Source organism: Trichosurus vulpecula, chromosome 6 (assembly GCF_011100635.1).
Source record: "Trichosurus vulpecula isolate mTriVul1 chromosome 6, mTriVul1.pri, whole genome shotgun sequence".
Lineage (NCBI taxonomy): Eukaryota > Metazoa > Chordata > Mammalia > Diprotodontia > Phalangeridae > Trichosurus > Trichosurus vulpecula.
The window spans coordinates 95,293,272-95,313,656 of record NC_050578.1 but is presented as its reverse complement, the minus strand read 5'-3'; the positions used below and the strand labels follow the sequence as shown (position 1 = coordinate 95,313,656).

Sequence of the window (20,385 nt, the reverse complement as noted above, 5' to 3'; positions counted from 1 at the left end):
TTTGCTTTTCTAGTTTGTTTCTTCATTGGGATTGCCTTTTTTCTAGCTTTTAAAGTGGATCTCTGCTTCTGGGGCCCAGGGGGCTCTCCTCCAATTTTCTTGTGCTGGAAGCTAGGGGCCTGGTTATAGGCTTTGTGTTCTCTGGCTTCTGGTTATGTCAGCTAGAAGCTATACAATGCTACAGCTCACCTGGTTTTGAGATGTAGCTGGCTAGTGTGTGCCAAGGCCAGGTTATGTCTTTCTGAGTTTCCCCCCTGTTACAATGAAGGTGTGGGGGAAGGGCAGATTGGCCACTGGAAATCTCTTCTTCCACTAGGTATGTGCTAGAGCATGGGTAACCTCAGCTGGCATCTGCTCTGGTGTCTGCTAATTCCCCTGGCTGTGTGAAGTCCAGCCTTGGGTCCTGGTGTTGGTGCTTGCTGGCTCCACCCCCCTGATGCTCAGGATCTCCTGCTGATCTGCTGAGGTGGGGCTTGCTGGGACACATCCCATCTTGTCCTGGTTCCCTTCAGTCACAGCAAGAGGGACCCTTCCTAGCAATCTCCCTGTGTTCCCAAACTAAAAGACTGCTGAAGCCCCACTGCTAGCTCCCCTATTCCAGGATTTTTCCTGGGGTAATATTCTCTGGGTTTTTCAAGGTCAACAAAGGAGCAGCGCATGAGAGCACTTATAGTTTACTCCACCATCTTGGCTCCTCAAAGTTCAAGTAGGTGACTTTCAAACATTTATTCTGTGGGCTGATAGAACCAGGAATAGTTGCTGCTGCTGCTGTAGGCCCTGTGTTTCTCTTTCACCCAGGTATGACAGACTCTTGTTCTGCACTGAGAGGTTTGGGAATTATCACTGCTGCTGATGATTCAGTCCACCAGGGCCTGCTCCAGCTATAGTCAGGTATAGACCCACATACTTTGTGCTCTCTCAGCCGTGCAACAGATCCTTTCTGTCTACTTTCCAGACTCTGCTGGGCTATAAATCTGCCACATTCTGTCTGCTAGTGGATTCTGCCACTCTCAAGTTTGTTCAGATTCACTTTTTTAGAGGTATCTGAAAGATTTTGTGAGAGAGCTCAGGAGCATCCTGCTTTCACCCAGCCATCTTAGCTCCACCCTTGGTATCCTCCTTGCTAGTATTTAATTAAAAATTTTACATTGATATTCATTAAGAAAATTTGTCTATAGTGTTTTCCTCTGTTTCTATCCTCCCTGGCATAGGTATCTAAATTATATTTGTGTCATAAAAATTTTGGTAGGACTCATTGTTTAACTATTTTTCAAATAGTTTCTATAATATTGGGATAAATGGTTTTTAAATGTTTGGTAGAATTCTCTTGCAAACCCAAGTGGTCTTTTGAATTATTTTTGTAGGAAGTTCATTGATAACTTGTTCAATTTCTTTTTCTAAAATGTCATATTTAAGTATTTTATTTCCTCTTCTATTAATTGTTAAAATGTCAGCATACTTTCCTTTCATGCAGTGATCATGGAAGGGTGGCAAAAAAGTGTATGTGGGGGGGGAGATTAAGGATCTTAAAATCACACAGTTTGTGGGCCATCTATAAACATTAATTTAACAATAATCTTCTCAATGTGAGATCTTTATCCTGTGACTAATTACCCCTTGATCTATTTGTGAAGGGACAGATTAATTTTAATATTCACATTCTTACTATGAATGAAACTAGAATCTGTCATTATAAATTGAAGCTAAAGAATATATGAAAAGGGAAGAAGACACTAAATGCAATTACAGTAGCTCTAATCTGATCTAGTACAACTTACTATTGATATTTAAAAATGAGAATTATATAAAGAAAAAAATATATTTTTAACATTTTAGAAACTTAACTGCTGTCGTGAAGCAGTTAGTTCAGTAAAGAGGCCAAAAAGATCTCTGACAACAGTTTAGTTCTTTGATACACAGGGGTACAATAAAAGCCAAGCATAATATCATTGCTGATATAATATTATTTGCAGAATGTTAAAGAGAAGTGTGACAGAAAATTATGAGCAGAATCTTCTCACAAAACAATAATGGAGGGATGGGCAAAAAAGTCTTCAAAAAATTAGCTTGAGATTCAACCAAAGCAGATCCTCCCAAGAGCATTTATAGATAGAATTGTAAGCATAATGATAAACATAAATATTCAAGTAGATCTCTGAAGGTTATAATAACAAAGTACTTTTTATTGATGATAGTAAAATCATTATACGTGGATTCTAGTAACTTAGGTCTTGAAGTGCTATATGAGCAAATAGAAGCAGCACTAAAGAAGAAAGAAAAAGATTCCATCAGACTAAGTATGGACAAAAGACTTCCATGATAGAAGTGACAAAATTTTGAAAAATTCATTTGTTTTAAAGAATCAGTTTTCAGTCTTTTTGTGATGGGGAAAGATATCAAACCATTGTAAAAAAATGATTGAGGTTCCTATCTTCTCAAAAGTATAGGGAAGACATCAATAGTCACTTACCTATAAGTATCTACATCATAACTATGAAATTCTTTTGAGAATTATCTATACATTTTGAAATATCACAAGGATTTCTCAAATTATTTTTATGCAGTGGACCATATTTTCACTGTCCCAAAATTAATTCATTCAAAAGTATGGAGAATATAAGATCCTGATGTGTTTACTTTTGGTTGATTACTTTGAAAAGACATTTGTCTCAGAATAAACTCTGGCCTTAAAATTATTTCTCCAAAATATTTCCACATGCATATGTACATATGTGTATACACACATACACATATAAATAGAATTCCTTGATAAGTACAATAACAGAGACAATTTTCTTCAGTGATAATTTGATTAGCAGAATCAAGTGAGGTGGAAAAGAGCTATGCTAATAAAAATGATTTACCACTGTAATACAAGGTGCCTTCATGCAGTCTTAGTGAATGACGACTTTGCTTGAGATGGTGAATTCTTCCAAATGCCTCAGTTAGGGTTCAGCATTGTACTGATTGCATCAAGCCCCTGAACATTTCAGAAAGTCCCAGTTGAGATCCATGGTCACTCAAAATAGATGGAATTAACAATCTTTTCAAGAAGAACCAAACGGATGAAGAATGCCCATTTGTTGACATAGTGACATGCATTTGAATGGGAAATCCTTTGAGTTAGTCTTTTAGTAAAAAACAATTCATTGCATCATTTGTGAGACAGGTAGTACCAGTGAGAAGTTATCTGAGCCCAAAATTGAGTAGGACAAATAGAAAGGGCTGTTGGAAAGTTGTATGGACCCAAAATAGACCCCAATTTGCTTCTGTGAAACAAACAAAACACCCCAAATCTTTTTAACATCATTTTTCTGGTAATGCTGTATGTTTCAGAATAATCAAAGAAACAAAATTTCAAGTTAACCAAGGATAATGTAGAGATATGTAATTGGTATAAGCAGGTATATTATCACATAATAATAATAATAATAATAATAAGAAGAAGAACAAGGATAAGTAGATAAAATACCAAAAATACATGCCGATAACACCAAAATATGAAACCAGCAATACAACAAGAATTGGCATTGAAGATATCACTAAGAAAATGTAAAAATAAAAATAGATAAGTTAAGTGGGTTAATGTATCTACTGTGAGGGATACGACCTGACTAGCTTTATGTTGCACTAGCACTAATGAAATATTAAAAGACCTAGAAATTTGGTGTATTGGGTAGATCCTCTAAGGAGTAGTTATAAGAAGGTATGGATGAGGATGGCCCATGGATTAGATGGGCTGCAGTCTGCACTGTCGTAACTAGTATGTCTCTGATGAATCAGGGCAGTACCCATCATATTATGCTGTGGTCTGGTTACATTATAAATATCAAGTATGCACAATTTGATGTTTCTTTCAAAGCCAATAGGAAATATTATCATAATCATGCCAGATATAGAAACTTCTGTAGGTTTTTTTCCCTCTGAAGATGATAATAATATAAAATTATAACAGAACCACATTTGATAATTTCTCTCTCTCTCTCTCTCTCTGTCTCTCTCTGTCTCTCTCTGTCTCTCTCTCTCTCTCTCTCTCTCTCTCTCTCTCTCTGTGTGTCTGTCTCTCCTTAACTCCATCTCTCTCTGTATATCTCTGTCTTTCTATCTTGCTGTCTTCCTGTGTTTCTGTCCCTCTGGTTCTCTGTCTCTGTCTTTGCCCCTTTCAGTTTCTGCCTGCGTTTCTGTCTCTCTGTTTGTTTCTGTCTCTGTCTCTCTTCATCTCCCTCTAGCTCTCTGTTTTTCTGTCTCTCTTTGTCTGCCTTTGTCTCTCTCTTTCACACACACTCACATTCAGTGTGTATGGGTACAACCATATACATTATTGAGTCTGGGTCTATGATTTCATCAGTAAAGGGAATTCCCAGGAAACAAACCCCTTTTTCAGGGCAGATTGTTACCTGCTCTACAACTTACAGTTGTTTGCATCCATGAAAATGTTGAGTGACTTGCCCAGCGTCAAACAGTTGGAATGTGTCAGCCCAGGTACTTCTGATTCCAAAGCTAGCCCCCTATTCCCTATTATATAGATGCACACTGTGATAGCAAGCATGCAAGAGTGGGAGAGAGAGCGCACAAGAGAGATAGTGAAACAAAAAGAAATGGTAAAGAGAATTTGTTCCATGATTCAGAGCCACATGGTATCATCAGAAATCACTGAATAGTTTCTTTATGTCTGGATTTATGCATAAAGCTGAGCACCGCAGAATCAATGCTTTCAAGTTGTGGTATGGGGGAAGACTTTTGAGAGTCCTCTGATAGTAAGAAAGCCAAATCAATCCATACTTAAAGAAATTAATTCAGGGCTATTCACTAGAAGGTCAAATACTAAAACTGAAGCTGAAATGCTTTTTCATGTACTGGCAATGAATCCTGAGAAGACAGGATTCACTATAAAAGACCCTGATGGTGAGAAAGATTGAAGGCAAAAGAAGGGGGAAGCAGAGGATAAGGTGGATATATAATGCCATGGAAACAATGAATGTAGGCTTGGACAGACTTCAGAAGATAGTGGAGTATAGCAGAGCCTGGTGTGCTATGGTCTAGAGGGTCACTAAGAGTCAGGCATGACTGAATGACTGGACAACAAAAACAGCACTGGAGAGAAACAGGGAAAACTGTGAAATAGATGAAGTTGTTACCTTCCACTTTACTGGCTTCTCAGTCACCTGTTTTCCATCTATCCTGAGGCTCTCAATATCCTTACTTTATTTTTTCTTCTTTTATCAAAACCTGTTCCTAGGAAATGTGCTGTAACTTATCAAAAAAAGATAAATGACTGATAACATAAAATGGTAGCCCCCCCCCATGGGCATTTTCCATATTTTACATGAATTCATCTATAAGTTAAAGAAAGAAGGGCTTTCAGGAATCATTAAATGGAGAAGTGAAAGTTTGTGCAGCAGTGCCCTCATGGTGCCCTTTGAATGAAAGTTGGGAGAGGAAAGCCTGTTCCAGATTTGTTCTTTAAGGATATAAATTAAGGACTGGGGTCAAATTCAGATTGCATTCAAGATAGTGTTAGTGACAGGCTGTGTCAGAGTAAATGTAGTGTATAGACAGAAACTAAAGATTGTAGGCCTCTTGAAAAATAATTTTTCTAGTATAAACAACTATTTATTAATGAATCTAAACTGTTTCTTTAACTGTTTACTTTAATATTTAGGAAAACTGTATGTTGAAACATATGTATATCATTCCTGATTCAATATATATTTAATTGTATTTGAATTTACATGTTCCACAAGCTTGCATGTTCTTAATAAATGTTCTTTGATTTGAATTGAATTGTTCTGGCCAAAGGCCCATAATGCCATTTTCTCTACATTTGTCAGATTCTCCCTCATTAAAATGTTCTGTCCTTGATTAGTTAACAAATTATATAAAGGCATTCTAGAGAAATGTTAATGGAGTAAGAGAACTTTATGACACTTTAGCTAAGACTTAGAAAAATTAATTTCATATGGAGGAAAATCTATTAAACCGTATGTATGGGTAGGGTACTTTCTTGTATATATAATACTGTGAGCTTCATCTAGAATGGATCAGAGGCTTCTCCCTGAGGGACAGCTCCTTTTGCTTTGAAACTCATCCTGGGGTCTTGTTGATCTCATTGGTGAGCATCTCACTATACCTAGCTGGCCTCCCTCATGCTTTACTTTATACTTAGAGCATCTTCTCTCCATCTTCTACCTTATATATACCATTAACTCTGGAACTGAAATTAAATCAATACTACCATTACTACAGGAAATGTCATGTTACTCTATTTCTCTATGCTCCACTCACCATCCTAGTGACTTTCCTTAGCAAAACATCCCTCCCTGGCCACTACTCCCACTTATGTATTGTCTCCTGTATTAAAAAGTACTTACCAAAATTTTTAATTAATTAATTTAAGCATGCATGCTTGCATATATTCATTCATTCCACACAAGAGTTCTTCACATATATGAAGATAGCTGTCATAGTGCATACTTAATAGGAGTAGCAAATATTAAAAAGAGGTGGCAAGAACACAAAGAAGAACTATATAGGGGGTATCTTAATATCACTGTGGTGATAACCACAAAGGGTGGTTACTGATCTAGAGCCAGACATCTGGCTAACAATAAGGCTAGTGGAAGTGAATGGAATTCTAGCTGAGCTATTTGAAGGCCTAAAAGACGATGCTGTTACAGTGCTACACTTAATATGCCAACAAATTTGGAAAACTTTATAAACAGTGGCCACTGGATTGGAAAAGATTGGGCAATTCCAAAGAATGTTTAAATTACTGAATAATTGTGCTCATTTCACACTCCAGCAAGGTTATGCTTAAAATTCTGCAAGCTAGGCTTCAGCAATATGTAGACCAAGAATTACCAGAAGGGCAGGCTGGTTTTCAAAGAAGCAAAGGAACTAAAGACCAAATTGCTAGCAGTGCTGGATTATGGAGAACACAAGGGACTTTCAGGAAAAAAATATATACTTCTGTTTCATTGACTACACTAAAGCCTTTGACTGTGTAGATGACAACAAAATGTGACAAATCTTCAAAGAGATGGGGGTACCATATCATCTTGCTTGTCTTCTGAGGAACCTGTTTGTGGGTCAAGAAGTAAGGATTAGAATTTTACATGGAACAAACAACTGGTTTAAGATTGGGAAACAAGTAGGACAGAGCTGTATATTGTCACCCTATTTATTTAAATTACAAACAGAGGACATCATGAGAAATGCCAGGCTGGGCTAACCAAAAGCTGGAATTAAGGTTGCTGGAAGAAATATCAACAATCTCAGATATGTAGCCTATATCACTGTAATGTCAGAAAGTGAAAAATAATTAAGAAACCTCTTGTTGAGGGTGAAAGAGGAAAGTGTAAAAGCTGGCTTAAAATTTAACATTAAATTTAATATTAAACTTAACATAAACTACATAATTAAACTCATTAACCAAACAATTAATTAATTTAAACTAATTAAACATAAAGTAAATAATTAAACATAAATTTAATAATAAATTAAGCAGAATTAAAATTAAACTTAAATTAAAACTTAGCATTAAAATGGCTTAACATTAACAAAAACACTAAGATATGGCAACTGGTCCCATCATTTCCTGGCAAGTAGAGGAAGAAGAAATGGAAGCAGTGACTTATTTGATATTCTTGGACTCAAAGATTGTTACAGATGGTGACTACAGCCATGAAATTTTTAAAAAGCTTGCTCCTTAGAAGGAAATTTATGGCAAATCTGGACAACATACTGAAAAGCAGAGACATCACCTTGCCAAAAAGCCTGTATAGTCAAAGCTGTGGTTTTTCCAGTAGCAATATATGCCTGTGAAAGTTGGACTCTAAAGAAAGCTGAACTGCTGAATTGTGGCACTAGAGAAGACTTTTGAGAGTCTCTTGGACAGCAAGAAGATCAAATTAGGGGTGGAGCCAAGAAGGCAGCTGAAAAGCAGGGACTTGCCTAGGGCTCACCCCCAGGACTCTCCAAACACCAACAAAAAATGGCTCAGAACAAATTGTAGAACTGCAGAACCTATGGAATAGTGGAGGGAAGCAGAGCTCCTGCCCAGGACAGCCTGGATGGTTGCTGGGTAGGGTCTATCACATGGAACTGGGAGTGGAATGGAGCAGAGCCCAGTGTGGGCTGTGCTCAGACCAACCAGACTGGGAGCCAGGCAAAACAGGCCCTAGCACCCTGAATCAGTGATCTGTGTTAATTACCAGACTTCTCAACTCACAAACACCAAAGACAACAGAGAAGGTTAGTGGGAAAAACTACGGGGACAGAGTGAAGGGAGTCCATGGTTTGGCCACTGCCACGGAGGCAGCAGGGGTGGTGCAGCTACAGAACTTAAGCTGCAGTCACTTACGGCCCCAGGCCCACCTGGTGGGAGGAATCAAGGGGCAGATGAAAGTGGACATGCACAGCCTGCTCAGATCTGACTTGCTGTTAGGGTTGGTGGTTCTTGGGGGAGGAGGAACACTGGTGTGGAAGAGCTTGCTGTGTAGAAATACCTCTGAAAACAACAGCACAGCCCCTCAAGCTTAGAACAAAGTAATTTCTACTCTACAAGCAGTCATACCCTTATGAAAAACTCAAGGGTCAAGTAGTTGGCTGGGAACATAGCCAGGCAGCAAAAACAGACTCAGATTCAGACTCAGACTTTGGAATCTTTCTTTGGTGACAAAGAACCAAAACACAGAGCCAGAAGAAGTCAACAAAGTCAAAGAGCCTACATCAAAAGCCTCCAAGGATAACATGAACTGGTCTCAGGCCATGGAAGAGCTCAAAAAGGGTTTGGAAAAGCAAGTTAGAGAAGTAGAGGAAAAATTGGAAAGAGACATGAGAGTGATGTGAGAAAACCATGAAAAACAAGTCAATGATTTGCTAAAGGAGACCCAAAAATACTGAAGAAAATAACACCTTAAAAAATAGACTAACTCAAATGGCAAAAGAGATCCAAAAAGCCAATGAGGAGAAGAATGCCTTGAAAGGCAGAATTAGCCAAATGGAAAAGGAGGTCCAAAAGACCATTGAAGATAATACTATCTTAAAAATTAGATTGGAGCAAGTGGAAGATAGTGACTTTATGAGAAATCAAGATATTATAAAACAGAACCTAAGGAATGAAAAAATGGAAGACAATGTGAACTATCTCTTTGGAAAAAACATTGACCTGGAAAATAGATCCAGGACAGATAGTTTAAAAATTATTAGACTACCTAAAAGCCACGATCAAAAAAGAGCCTAGATACCATCTTTCAAGAAATTATCAAAGAGAGCTGCCCTGATATTCTAGAGCCACAGGGCAAAATAGAAATTGAAAAAATTCACAGATCACCTCCTGAAAAAGATCCCAAAAGAAAACTCCTAGGAATATTGTTGCCAAATTCCAGAGCTCCCAGATCAAGGAGAAAATACTGCAAGCAGCCAGAAAGAATCAATTTGAGTATTGTGGAAACACAATCAGAATAATACAAGATCTAGCAGCTTCTACTTAAGTGATCAAAGGGCTTGGAATATGATATTCCAGAGGTCAATGGAGCTAGGATTAAAACCAAGAATCACCTACCCAGCAAAACTGAGTATCATGCTGCAAAGCAAAATATGGATTTGCAACAAAATAGAGGACTTTCAAGCTTTGTCAGTGAAAAGACCAGAGGCTGAATAGAAAATTTGACTTTCAAAACATGAGAATCAAGACAAGCATGAGAAGGTAAACAAGAAAGAGAAATCACAAGGGACTTAACTAAAGTTGAACTGTTTTGTTTACATTTGTACATGGAAAGATGATATGTATGATTCATGAGACCTCAGTATTAGGGTAGCTGAAAGGAATATACATGTATAGAGAGACAGAGGGGGCACAGGGTGAGTTGAATATGAAGGGATGATATCTAAAAAAGTAAAATCAAATTAAGGGATGAGAGAGGAATATATCGAGAGAGGGAGAAAGGGAGAGATAGAATGGGGTAAATTATCTTACATAAAAGTGGCAAGAAAAAGCAGTTCTGTAGGAAGGACAGAGGGGGGAGGTGAGGGGGAATGAGTGAATCTTGCTCTCATCGGATTTGACCCAAGGAGGGAATAACATACACACTGAATTGGGTATCTTACCCCACAGGAAAGGAGGGAGGAGATAAAAAAGGGGGGATGATAGAAGAGAGAGAGTAGATGGGGTAGGAGGTAATCAAAAGTGAACACTTTCTAAAAGGGACAGGGTCAAGGGAAAAAATTCAATAAAGAGGATTAGGATAGGAAGGAGCAAAATATAGTTAGTCTTTCACAACATGAGTATTGTTGAAGGGTTTTGCATAATGATACATATGTAACATATGTTGAATTGCTTCCCTTTTTAGGGAGGGTGGGTGGGGAGGGAAGAGGGGAGAGAATTTGGAAATCAAAGTTTTAAAAGCAGATGATCAAAAAAAATTTTTGCGTGCAACTGGGAAATAAGATATTCAGGCAATGGGGCATAGAAATCTATCTTGCCCTACAAGAAAGTAAGGGAAAAGGGAATTGGGGGCAGTGGGGTACCAGAAGGGAGGGCTGACTGGGGAATGGGGCAATCAGAATATATGCCATCTTGGAGTGGGTAGGAGGGTAGAAATGGGGAGAAAATTTCTAATTCAAACTCTTGTGAAAATCAATGCTGAAAACTAAAAATATTAAATAAATAAATAATAATAAAAAAGATCAAATTAACCAATATTTAAAGAAATTAATTCATACTACTCTTTGGCAGGACAAATATTGAAGCTGAAGCTTAAATACTTTGATCACATAATGAAAAGAGGGCACTCATTGGAAAAGACCCTGATGTTTTGAAAAAATTAAGGCAAAAGGAGAAGTGAATGGCAGAGGATGAGATGGATAGATTGTTTCATGGATGCAATGAAGATTAGCTTAGACAGACCTTGGGAGGTAGTGGAGGGTAGATTAGCCTGGCATGTTATGGTCATGGGGTCACTCAGAGTCAGGCATGACTGAATGAATGAACAACAACAATCATATTTCACCTAAGTCTTCTCTTTTCCATATTAAATATCCTTTATCTTAGACTTATCTTGTCTTTCCCTGCCCTAATTGCCCTCCTTTGGAAACTGTCTTGTTTATCAATATATAAAAATGTACAAGATCTATATTTTTGGCTTGGGAACTCCCTTTACAAGTCTAGCACTTAATAACTAATAACTATGGAGTTGTCCCCAGAATATAGAAGTTAAGCAATCTGCACAGGGTTTTATAGATAGTGTCAGTCAGAATTTGCATCTAGCTCTCCTTGACTCCAAGCCCAGCACTACTTCAAGCCCATCTGTTGCTTCACAGTGCTATCTAGGTTATGAATATTCTTCCTAAATTGTGGCACCCAAGTCTGAACCCCATTTTATAGATGTGCTCATGCTATCAACATTAGTGAATGTTTTACTTTGATGAAAATAGCTAGCATTTACATAGCAAAGCACTTCACAAATATTATTTCATTTTATCTTCATGACAACTTTTGAATGTATCCCCCTTTTACAGATGAGGAAACTGAGATGGAGGTCCAGTCACTTGCCTTTATATCTAGTGCCTGAGCACAGATTTAAACTCACGTCTTCCTGACCCCAGGTGCAGAGATCTATCCACTGACTTGCCTATAGACAGTACTAGAATCATGCTATAGTCTCATTTGTATTGCGGGAGCTCAGTTTATAGAAGATCCATCTTGGATCTCATCTTAGAGAATTATTTAGAATGACATTGGAGGGCTTTTTTTTCTTCCATGACATTGTGTGTGTGTGTGTGTGTGTGTGTGTGTGTGTGTGTGTGTGTTGGTATTTGGTAGTTAATGTATCAGTAGGAACAACATAGGACAGCATTCTAAAAAGTTATTGTTAATATAATATAAAAGTATCAAATGCTTTTAAAAAAATTATAAAATAGTGTTATTTCTGAAGTATACCTTTACACTAACTGGTCCCAAATAATATTAGGTATTGTTACTAGCATAGCGTGCATACTCATCCTTGTATAATGCCTTGTGCACACCTGTGACCACCAATAAGGGGGTCATGTCTCAGTGGTCATTGGGATATGTTTTCTCAGTTTTTCTCTTGGATATAGTAATGAAGTCCTTTAATTTTCAAAGGTTTATATATATTGAGAAAAACATTTAAATTAATATCAATTTAAACTTAAAAATTCAAACATACCTCTTCTATTCCCAATAGCTTCAAAAAATGTACTCTCAAATCTGGAAACTTTTCTCATTCTTCTGAATAGTTAGCAGAGTGTTTGGCTGGAAGTTGGAGGTGGTTACTTAAAAATTTACATGATAATGTGTCATTTGAGAAGATTTGCTTCTAGAGGAGGGTAAACAGGATGATGAAGAGTCTTAGGTCCCTCCATGTGAGAGTTAGTTGAAGTAACTGGGAATGTTTGGGGTGGAAAAGAGAAGATTATGGGAGACAGGACAAGATAGCTGTCTTTAATTATTTGAAAATCTGTCTTATCAAGGAAGGATAAGAATTGTTGTTTATGGTCCCAGGCAAAGGATCTTGACCATTTTGTGTATGCGCGTCATAGACTCTTTCGGCAATCAGCTAAAGCCTATGAACCCCTTCTCAGAATAAAATACAAAGGAAATAAATTATATTAAAAATTGTTCCCAAAATGGGTGGCTAGATGGTACAGTGGATAGAGCAAGGTCTGGGCATCAGGAAGACTCATCTTCCCAAGTTCAAATCCACCTAAGACACAGCATAGCTGTACAACTCTGGGAGATCACTTAACCCTTTTTGCTCCGCTTTCCTCATTTGCAAAATGAACTGGAGAAGGGAATGGTAAAGCACTCCAATATCTTTGCCAAGAAAACTCAAAATAGTTTCATGGAGAATCAGATACAACTAAAATGACAGAACAACAGTTATTAGAATATTTTATTAAAAAGTTCATAGATGCCTGACACCTTTATTCCAGGAGACAAAACTAGGCATATAAGTAGAAGTTGCTTAGTGAAAAAATTAAGCTTTGTATAAGGAAACACATGATAACTTTTTAATGATTGCATTTCCATAGTGGAACTTACAGCCTCAGGAGGTAGTGCATGCTCATTTCTGGGAAGTCTCTAAGCAAAGGCTAGATGGCCATTTGTTGGAGGAGGAATTTTTTTTATATGGATAGAATTAGATGGCCTCTCATATCTTAAATTTTTTGGTTCTCTTACAGTGCATTATTAGTAAAGACAAAGAGATGACATAAATGTTCTTACAGTCTTAGAAATTCCCTTTCTGCCTGTGTTTTGAGCACAGCTGCTTCATTCCCCCTTCTCTTTGGTGTACTTTAATGACAAGGAGGATTTCTTAGAGTACATGAATCTTAATTTATCTGGCCCAGATATCTTACCACCACCTGCACATATTTCATGGCTTGGTTGGCAATTGATGATGTAAGCCTTTCTAAGCATTTCATTTGGAAAACTGGAAGGTATATGCAACTGAAATATTACATCACTCCAATTAGATCTATAAAAAAGTTTCTTTACATCTACCTCTTAGAATTTCCCTTCCTCCCCCATCGAATCTAGGTAATTCATATTAATACCAGTAGCATAAAAGAACATTAAATCTTTGACATTTACCTGGGTTATTGGTAATTTGTTTACATATTGTTTAGAAAATAAAATTTAGGGACATTTGAGTTCAATAAGCTGAAGATATTTCTTGGAAACTACTGAACTTCCTTTCAAATATTTCACCTTTTCTTTTATTGGCAAGATATAATATTTCTTTTCTTTTTCTCATGGTTAGGACTATAGGGTTAACATCTTTCTGAGGCAGAAATGGAATGATCCTCGGCTGAAGCTTCCTAATGATTTTAGGGGCTCAGATGCACTGACAGTGGATCCCACCATGTTCAAGTGTCTGTGGAAACCTGACCTATTTTTTGCCAATGAAAAGAGTGCTAATTTTCATGATGTTACACAGGAAAATATCCTCCTCTTTATTTTTCGAGATGGAGATGTCTTAGTTAGCATGAGGTACAGTTTCATATTAGCATTTTCTTTGAAAGTCAGTGATTTGCTTAAGAGATATTGTCAATGGCACCTAAGCACTGTATTTATGTTTTCAGATTATCTATTACTCTCTCCTGCCCTTTGGACTTGACTTTATTTCCTATGGATACACAACGTTGCAAGATGCAATTGGAAAGCTGTATGTACATAATATTATGCATGATTTCTGTTCATTTAAATATGTCTAAAACAAATAGTTGCATATATCCTCAACACTGTAGAAAATAATTATAAAATGAATATTAATTGTAAACCCTTTATTTTCTTTTGTTTAGGTCACATTCATTCTATTGCAATCATCAGCATATAGTCATTTATTAATACACAGATAGCTTTATTATCCTGTTGTACACTTTTATGCTACTGATATTGAAACAGATTTTTAGCTAATTTCTGAGTATGGAATTACCATTGCAGAGGAGAAGAAAAACAACTTATGTAATCTCAGAAGGTTTTTTAATTAATATTTTTATTCTTTAACTGAATAGGTATCCCGGCATACTGTATTGAGAAATGGCCTTGAAGCCAGGAAAGTCAGGGTTCAATTACCATCCCTGACATATGCTGGCTACATTACCCTAGACAAGTCTTTTAACCTCAAAATACTGTCCTAGCAACTCTCTAAACCTGTAAGTGCAGAGAAACTGCTAATCTGTGATGTTTAAAGGAATTTCCTCACCTGGGCATTCCCTATACCAAATTAAATTACAGGTCTGTCTCTTTCCCCATTCTTTAACTACCAAACACAAGATGAAAATGATGTGAAATTGGAATAGCCATGTTATTGGATACAACTAGGAAAGTGTATTTGATGTGGGAAGTTTTAATGTGAAAACAACACCAACAAAACAGAATTAGTCCCATCCATTAGTCCAAGTGTATTTACCAATGATTATGTCTTTGAAATCACTAAAAATTTTAATCAAACAGAAAGTGCTACCAAGTCACTACGTCACTTCCAGGAATACACGAATGGTTAATGATTTTTTTTCTGCAGTATCTAAAGCATTCTGTTCAATATCATACATTTCCTGGGTAGACTACATACTTTACAGACTGTGGTTCAGTGATTATTAAATTTTTCTTTGTAGTGTGCTGAAATGGAACTTAAAATTGAGCAGAGATTTTTTTTCTTACTTTAGACAAGTTCCCCCAGCTATTAAAGGAAAATATCTGCATATGTTTCCAAGACTATGCATTCAGTATTTGATCCTATTTCCAGATATACCCAAGGGTAGACTTGAATAATCTGTATGTTTGAGAGATGAACAATAGAGTCTTTGTATTGTATGCTCTAAGATTATACAGGATGCTTGCGTTATGTCAGTGTCGCATATCTTCACCATGTGTTCTTTAAAATTCTGAAATCATGCTTCCATTAAACAAAATATTTGGAATATACCCATTTACTGGGTTGTTTTTGTTGCATTGTGATAGCTCTCCTCATAGAGTTGGGTTTAGCTTTGGGTTTCTCAATTAGTGAGTATTTCAGTACTTGAACCAGATCATCAGTTGACAGCAGCTACCTTGAGTTTTCAGGAAGCAAACTGTGTAACAAGCATTTGTTCCATTCATGTCCTCTAAGCAGTTCCATTTGAATCTTCACCGCTCCCCCCCCCAGATCTGTATTTTATAATTTCATTGGTGACAGTGACCTTTCAGATAATATTTTAACTCAGGCATGTAATTTCAGTGATATAAGGACATTTGTTTGCTGCATACATGAGGAGAAGACACTAATTATGTGCCATAATGAAGCATACCTCTTTTTTTTACCTTGATTATTCTCCACTTGAGCTATGACACTTGACATGAGGAAAGAATTCCTATAGTCATTCATTAACTCCTGTGCTAACATAGGGATAGAAGAGAAATGAAGACAGATCTAGTTCTGGCCAATTAAGCAGGGACTTCTGGAGCCCTAAGGAGAGTGATAACTGAATAGGATGCTGGTTGTCTTGTCTTTCTGCTTTTCTTGAACACATGTTGTCTAGGAGGCTGGGGCATTTTCACTCAGGCTTCTGTCAAATGGAAAGAGGAGTTCTTTACATGCTATTTTGGGGACTACAGAAGTTGAACTTACTAAGTATCAATGAGTATTGAAATATTAAAAATCAAATGTAACTCATCTATTTTCCGCTAAAATATTACTATCTAAGACTATAAGGTACATATGAGTTGCAGATTTTGTTGTTATAGGGGATTTCCACAACGAAAATTTCTTACCCAAAATAAATCACCAGTTCAGAGCCCCGAGCCCCATGCATGACTAATATTACAGCAGTGTGCAAATTAACTGGGACAAAGTAAAATGTTAATGTATAATAAACTTTATACACCCCTGACAAAATTTTAATATGAAATCAGTCTTTACATTACAGCAGTCACTTGTTTTCTGTGATTTGGCATTGAATTGACAAAATTTTTACAAATATTCTTTAATTATAATTTTAAAAATCACATTTTATCACCTTACATATAAAGTATATCTTTGACAGTTAATTTTCCCAAATATAGCCTTGATGATAGTATTCAAATTTTAATGAGTTTTAAATAAGGTGACTTACCAAGGCTTTTTTCCTCGCTGTAAATTATTTATTCATTTAGTGAGCGTCTAGGCTCTCTCCCTGTGTATCCTTTTCCCTCTTCTTTTTTGTTGCTTCTTTTATAGCATAATAGAGATTTTTTCCCTGCCTCAAGATCTTATTTGACTGTCTCCTTCATTATCTTGGGCTGGAAAGAAGACCCCTTGGAGTTTCTCCTTCAATTTGCTGCACTTCAGAGGAATTGATAACAACCTATCTCATTGCTAAACCCCTCTGAAGCTCTTTGATTGTTTTTTGAAGATTAATTTTGCTCTTTTGTGGCGATTATTTGTCAGTGCTTGGTGATGTTTTTATTTTTGATCATACTTTTCTTTGTTGTTTGGTACAATTGATTTTATTTCATTATGGGCTTAAATGATCCTTAGAATATTTGACTTCCTCACATCAACAGCCATATCCCTAGCGGTTGTTGATATATGCTCGTTAAGAGTGACAACGTTTAAGAGCCTGTTAAGAATGACAACTTTCATGAGATTCTTTAGAGTAATATTTCTTTAAAATACAGAATTAAAAACACAATATAAGGGGGTAGTGCAACATATGTATATGGCATGAAATCCAGTTCTCAACTGATGGAGATATATCTAAATATAGCAAATCTATGTCATATCTAGTTTCATCTGGTCAAGGTTAGATATTTTGAGTCAGTTTAGTGTCAGAAGTAAATGCATAACCATTGCTGTCATGAATTGAAACCATATCAAAAATATTATTTGCCCCAAGGAGCTCACATACCATTTTGATAAATTATTGTGTATCCATACCCTTTTTAATCTCTAATTAGCACAGGTCTAGCTTTCTGGTGCAGCAGGACTTTGCAAACTCTGGTCTGTCATTCTATCTATGCACACTTTTACATTTTCTAAGACAGTTCTAAATCTTAGGTGTGAGAGAACCCCTATTTATATCCTATAACAATTCTTTGAAACTCAGGGCTGGAAACTTTGAAATTTGGTGAAAATTTTGATGTTTTCTAGAGCCACGGGTCACTTAGTATGTCCATTTCTTTCTTTTCTTTTCTTTTCTTTTTAGAATTCTATTATGGGCACTCTAGATGACATTGAAATATTTATAAAATTGGAATCATACCTTTTGAAAAATACTTACATTTTCATTCATTTTTCTAAAGTGAGGTTTTCATCTTTCACTTAAGTAATAAAACTTTATAAAAATTGAAAAGTTTTCTTTCTAATGTCTTTGAAACTTCAAGTAAATATTACTCAGGGCATCCCACCTTTAGAGTGGTATTGATGCCATTAGTGATCACAGTCAGTAGTAGTCAGCTTTTGAATTTGCCTGTCTCAAAATCTTGAACCACAACACATCGGTAGGAAAGATGATTGCAGCAGATATAATAACATCTAGAAATATAGTAGTTTAAATTAGCTGGGTATTCTTCCTTTGTACATGGTTTATATACAATGACATTTTATGACCTCTGTTTTATCTAATATTGACATTAGCTAGTATGAGTCTTGCCTAAGTTCCATGCAGCACTAATGGTGTTATGGGAACAATAAAAATACTGCATTACAATAATTATGCAGGGTTTTAAGAAGAGCAGATTTTATGATTACTTTTGCAGACCTTATGACACAGTTATGGGCCTAGAGTTATTTAATGGTATCAGAGAAGTTAGATCTAGCAAAACTCTAGAAATCAGTTAGTATATCCTCTGCATACTTTCCCCTTTAAAGGAGAGCAAAATCAGGCCTAGAGTGTTTATATGTGACTTGATCAGGGTCTCATAGCTAGTGACAGAACGGGACCCTGAAAACAGATCTTATCATTTTGAGTAACAGACTCTTTTCAGTATATCATCAGTTAGCCGTGGCATATATCTACATATTCATTTAAGAGCCAATTCTACAAAAACGTATAATGATGTTATTTTATAACCTTTGCTATGTTAAAATTTCAGATCACCCGGAGGAAAAACAATAAAATTAAGGTTATTATGTGTGTGATATTCATAAATACATTTTTGTCTAATGTATGTAATTCAAACTAACTGGTTTTTTTGTTTGTTTGTTTCTGTTTTATATAAAGTTGGTTATACAACGGATGATTTGCGATTTATCTGGCAGTCAGGGGATCCTGTCCAGTTAGAGAAAATAGCTTTGCCACAGTTTGATATTAAAAAGGAAGATATTGAGTATGGTAACTGTACCAAATACTATAAAGGCACTGGTAAGTAATCGTTGGAATAAAAAGAGAATCTGTATCAGATAATGCTTCAATTTAGTTGTAATATCAATAAATGACTAAATGTAGAATAAAAGAGAACTACGCAAAAATATATTTGAAAAAGCTATAAGCTGGTATTATTCTGATTTTGAAAAAAACCCTCCATATTTACTAAGGTATCTTTATACTTTTAAGGACATGACAGTTGGCACTATTGATTTTGACCTTTCTTCTAAACATTTTCTGGATCCGAAAGCTTTGGTAGAACTCTTTAAATTTTATGTGATGAAAATGTAGACTACCCTACCCTGAGTAAATCACTTTCTCTATTGAAACTAAGAAATACCATTTCTGGCAAGATCTCAGTGGGTACCAAAATGTTATTGGAAATGAGAATGTTATTGAGATTGTTTTAACCCATAAAAACTAAAGCAATTACTTATTTTGCCACTTTCAGGGTGATGGATGATGTATGCTTCATTTTGAAAAAAAAATGGTTCTTGAAACTTTATCCTTATCAGAGAATTAATCAATCAATAAACATTTCTTAAAATAGTGCCAGGCACTGTACAAAGTGCTGGGAATTTAAAAAGAGGGAAAAGACAAGTTTCTGCCCGTAAAGATCACAAGGCATTTTATTATATTTTTCTTATACAAATACTTATTGTTTATTTATTTTAAACATTTTTTTAAAAAATTGAGTTCCAAATTCTCTCCATCCCTCCCACTCCTTCTCCAGATATTGAAAAGGCAAGTAATATATCAGTTATACATGTAAAATCATGCAAAATATCTCCATATTAGCCATATCACTGAAAAGAAAAGCAAGAAAAATTAGGTGAGAAAACTATTACTTCAATTTGTACTTAGAGTTCATCAGTTCTCTCTCTACAGGTGGTTAGCATTTTTCATCATTAGTCCTTTGGAATTATTTTGGATCATTATTTTGATTCGAGTATCTAAGTGTCTCCCAGTCGATCATTATTACAATACTACTGTTAGTGTACACAATGATCTTCTGGTTCTGCTCATTTCACTCTGCATCAATTCATATAGGTCTTCCCATAATTTTCTGAAACCATACCCCTCATAATTTCTTTTTCTTTAATTTAATATATTAAGTTTTCAGCGTAGATTTTCACAAGAGTTTGAATTACAAATTTTCTCTCCATTTCTACCCTCCCGGCCACTCCAAGATGGCATATATTCTGGTTCCCCCATTCCCCAGTCAGCCCTCCCTTCTGTCACCCCGCTCCCCTCCCATCCCCTTTTCCCTTACTTTCTTATAGGGTAAGATAAATTTCTATGCCCTATTGCCTGTACATCTTATTTCCTAGTTGCATGCAAAAACCTTTTTTTTTTGAACATCTGTTTTTAAAACTTTGAGTTCCAAATTCTCTCCCCTCTTCTCTCCCTACCCAGCCTCCCTAAGAAGACAAGCAATTCGACACAGGCCACATGCATATCATTATTTAAAACCCTTCCATAATACTCATGTTCTGAAAGACTAACTACATTTTGCTCCTTCCTAACCTATCC

At 36.2% G+C, this 20,385-nt stretch overlaps 1 protein-coding gene across 1 annotated transcript in view; it reads left to right on the top strand.

Moving 5' to 3' along the window:
* GLRB (glycine receptor beta) overlaps positions 1 to 20,385 on the top strand; it is a 103,137-nt gene that overhangs the window by 36,481 nt on the left and 46,271 nt on the right. Inside the window, exons 3-5 of the mRNA XM_036765595.1 lie at positions 13,788 to 14,017; positions 14,110 to 14,192; positions 18,709 to 18,849. Coding sequence (XP_036621490.1) covers positions 13,788 to 14,017; positions 14,110 to 14,192; positions 18,709 to 18,849 — 454 coding nt within the window. The remainder of the gene's footprint in view (positions 1 to 13,787; positions 14,018 to 14,109; positions 14,193 to 18,708; positions 18,850 to 20,385) is intronic.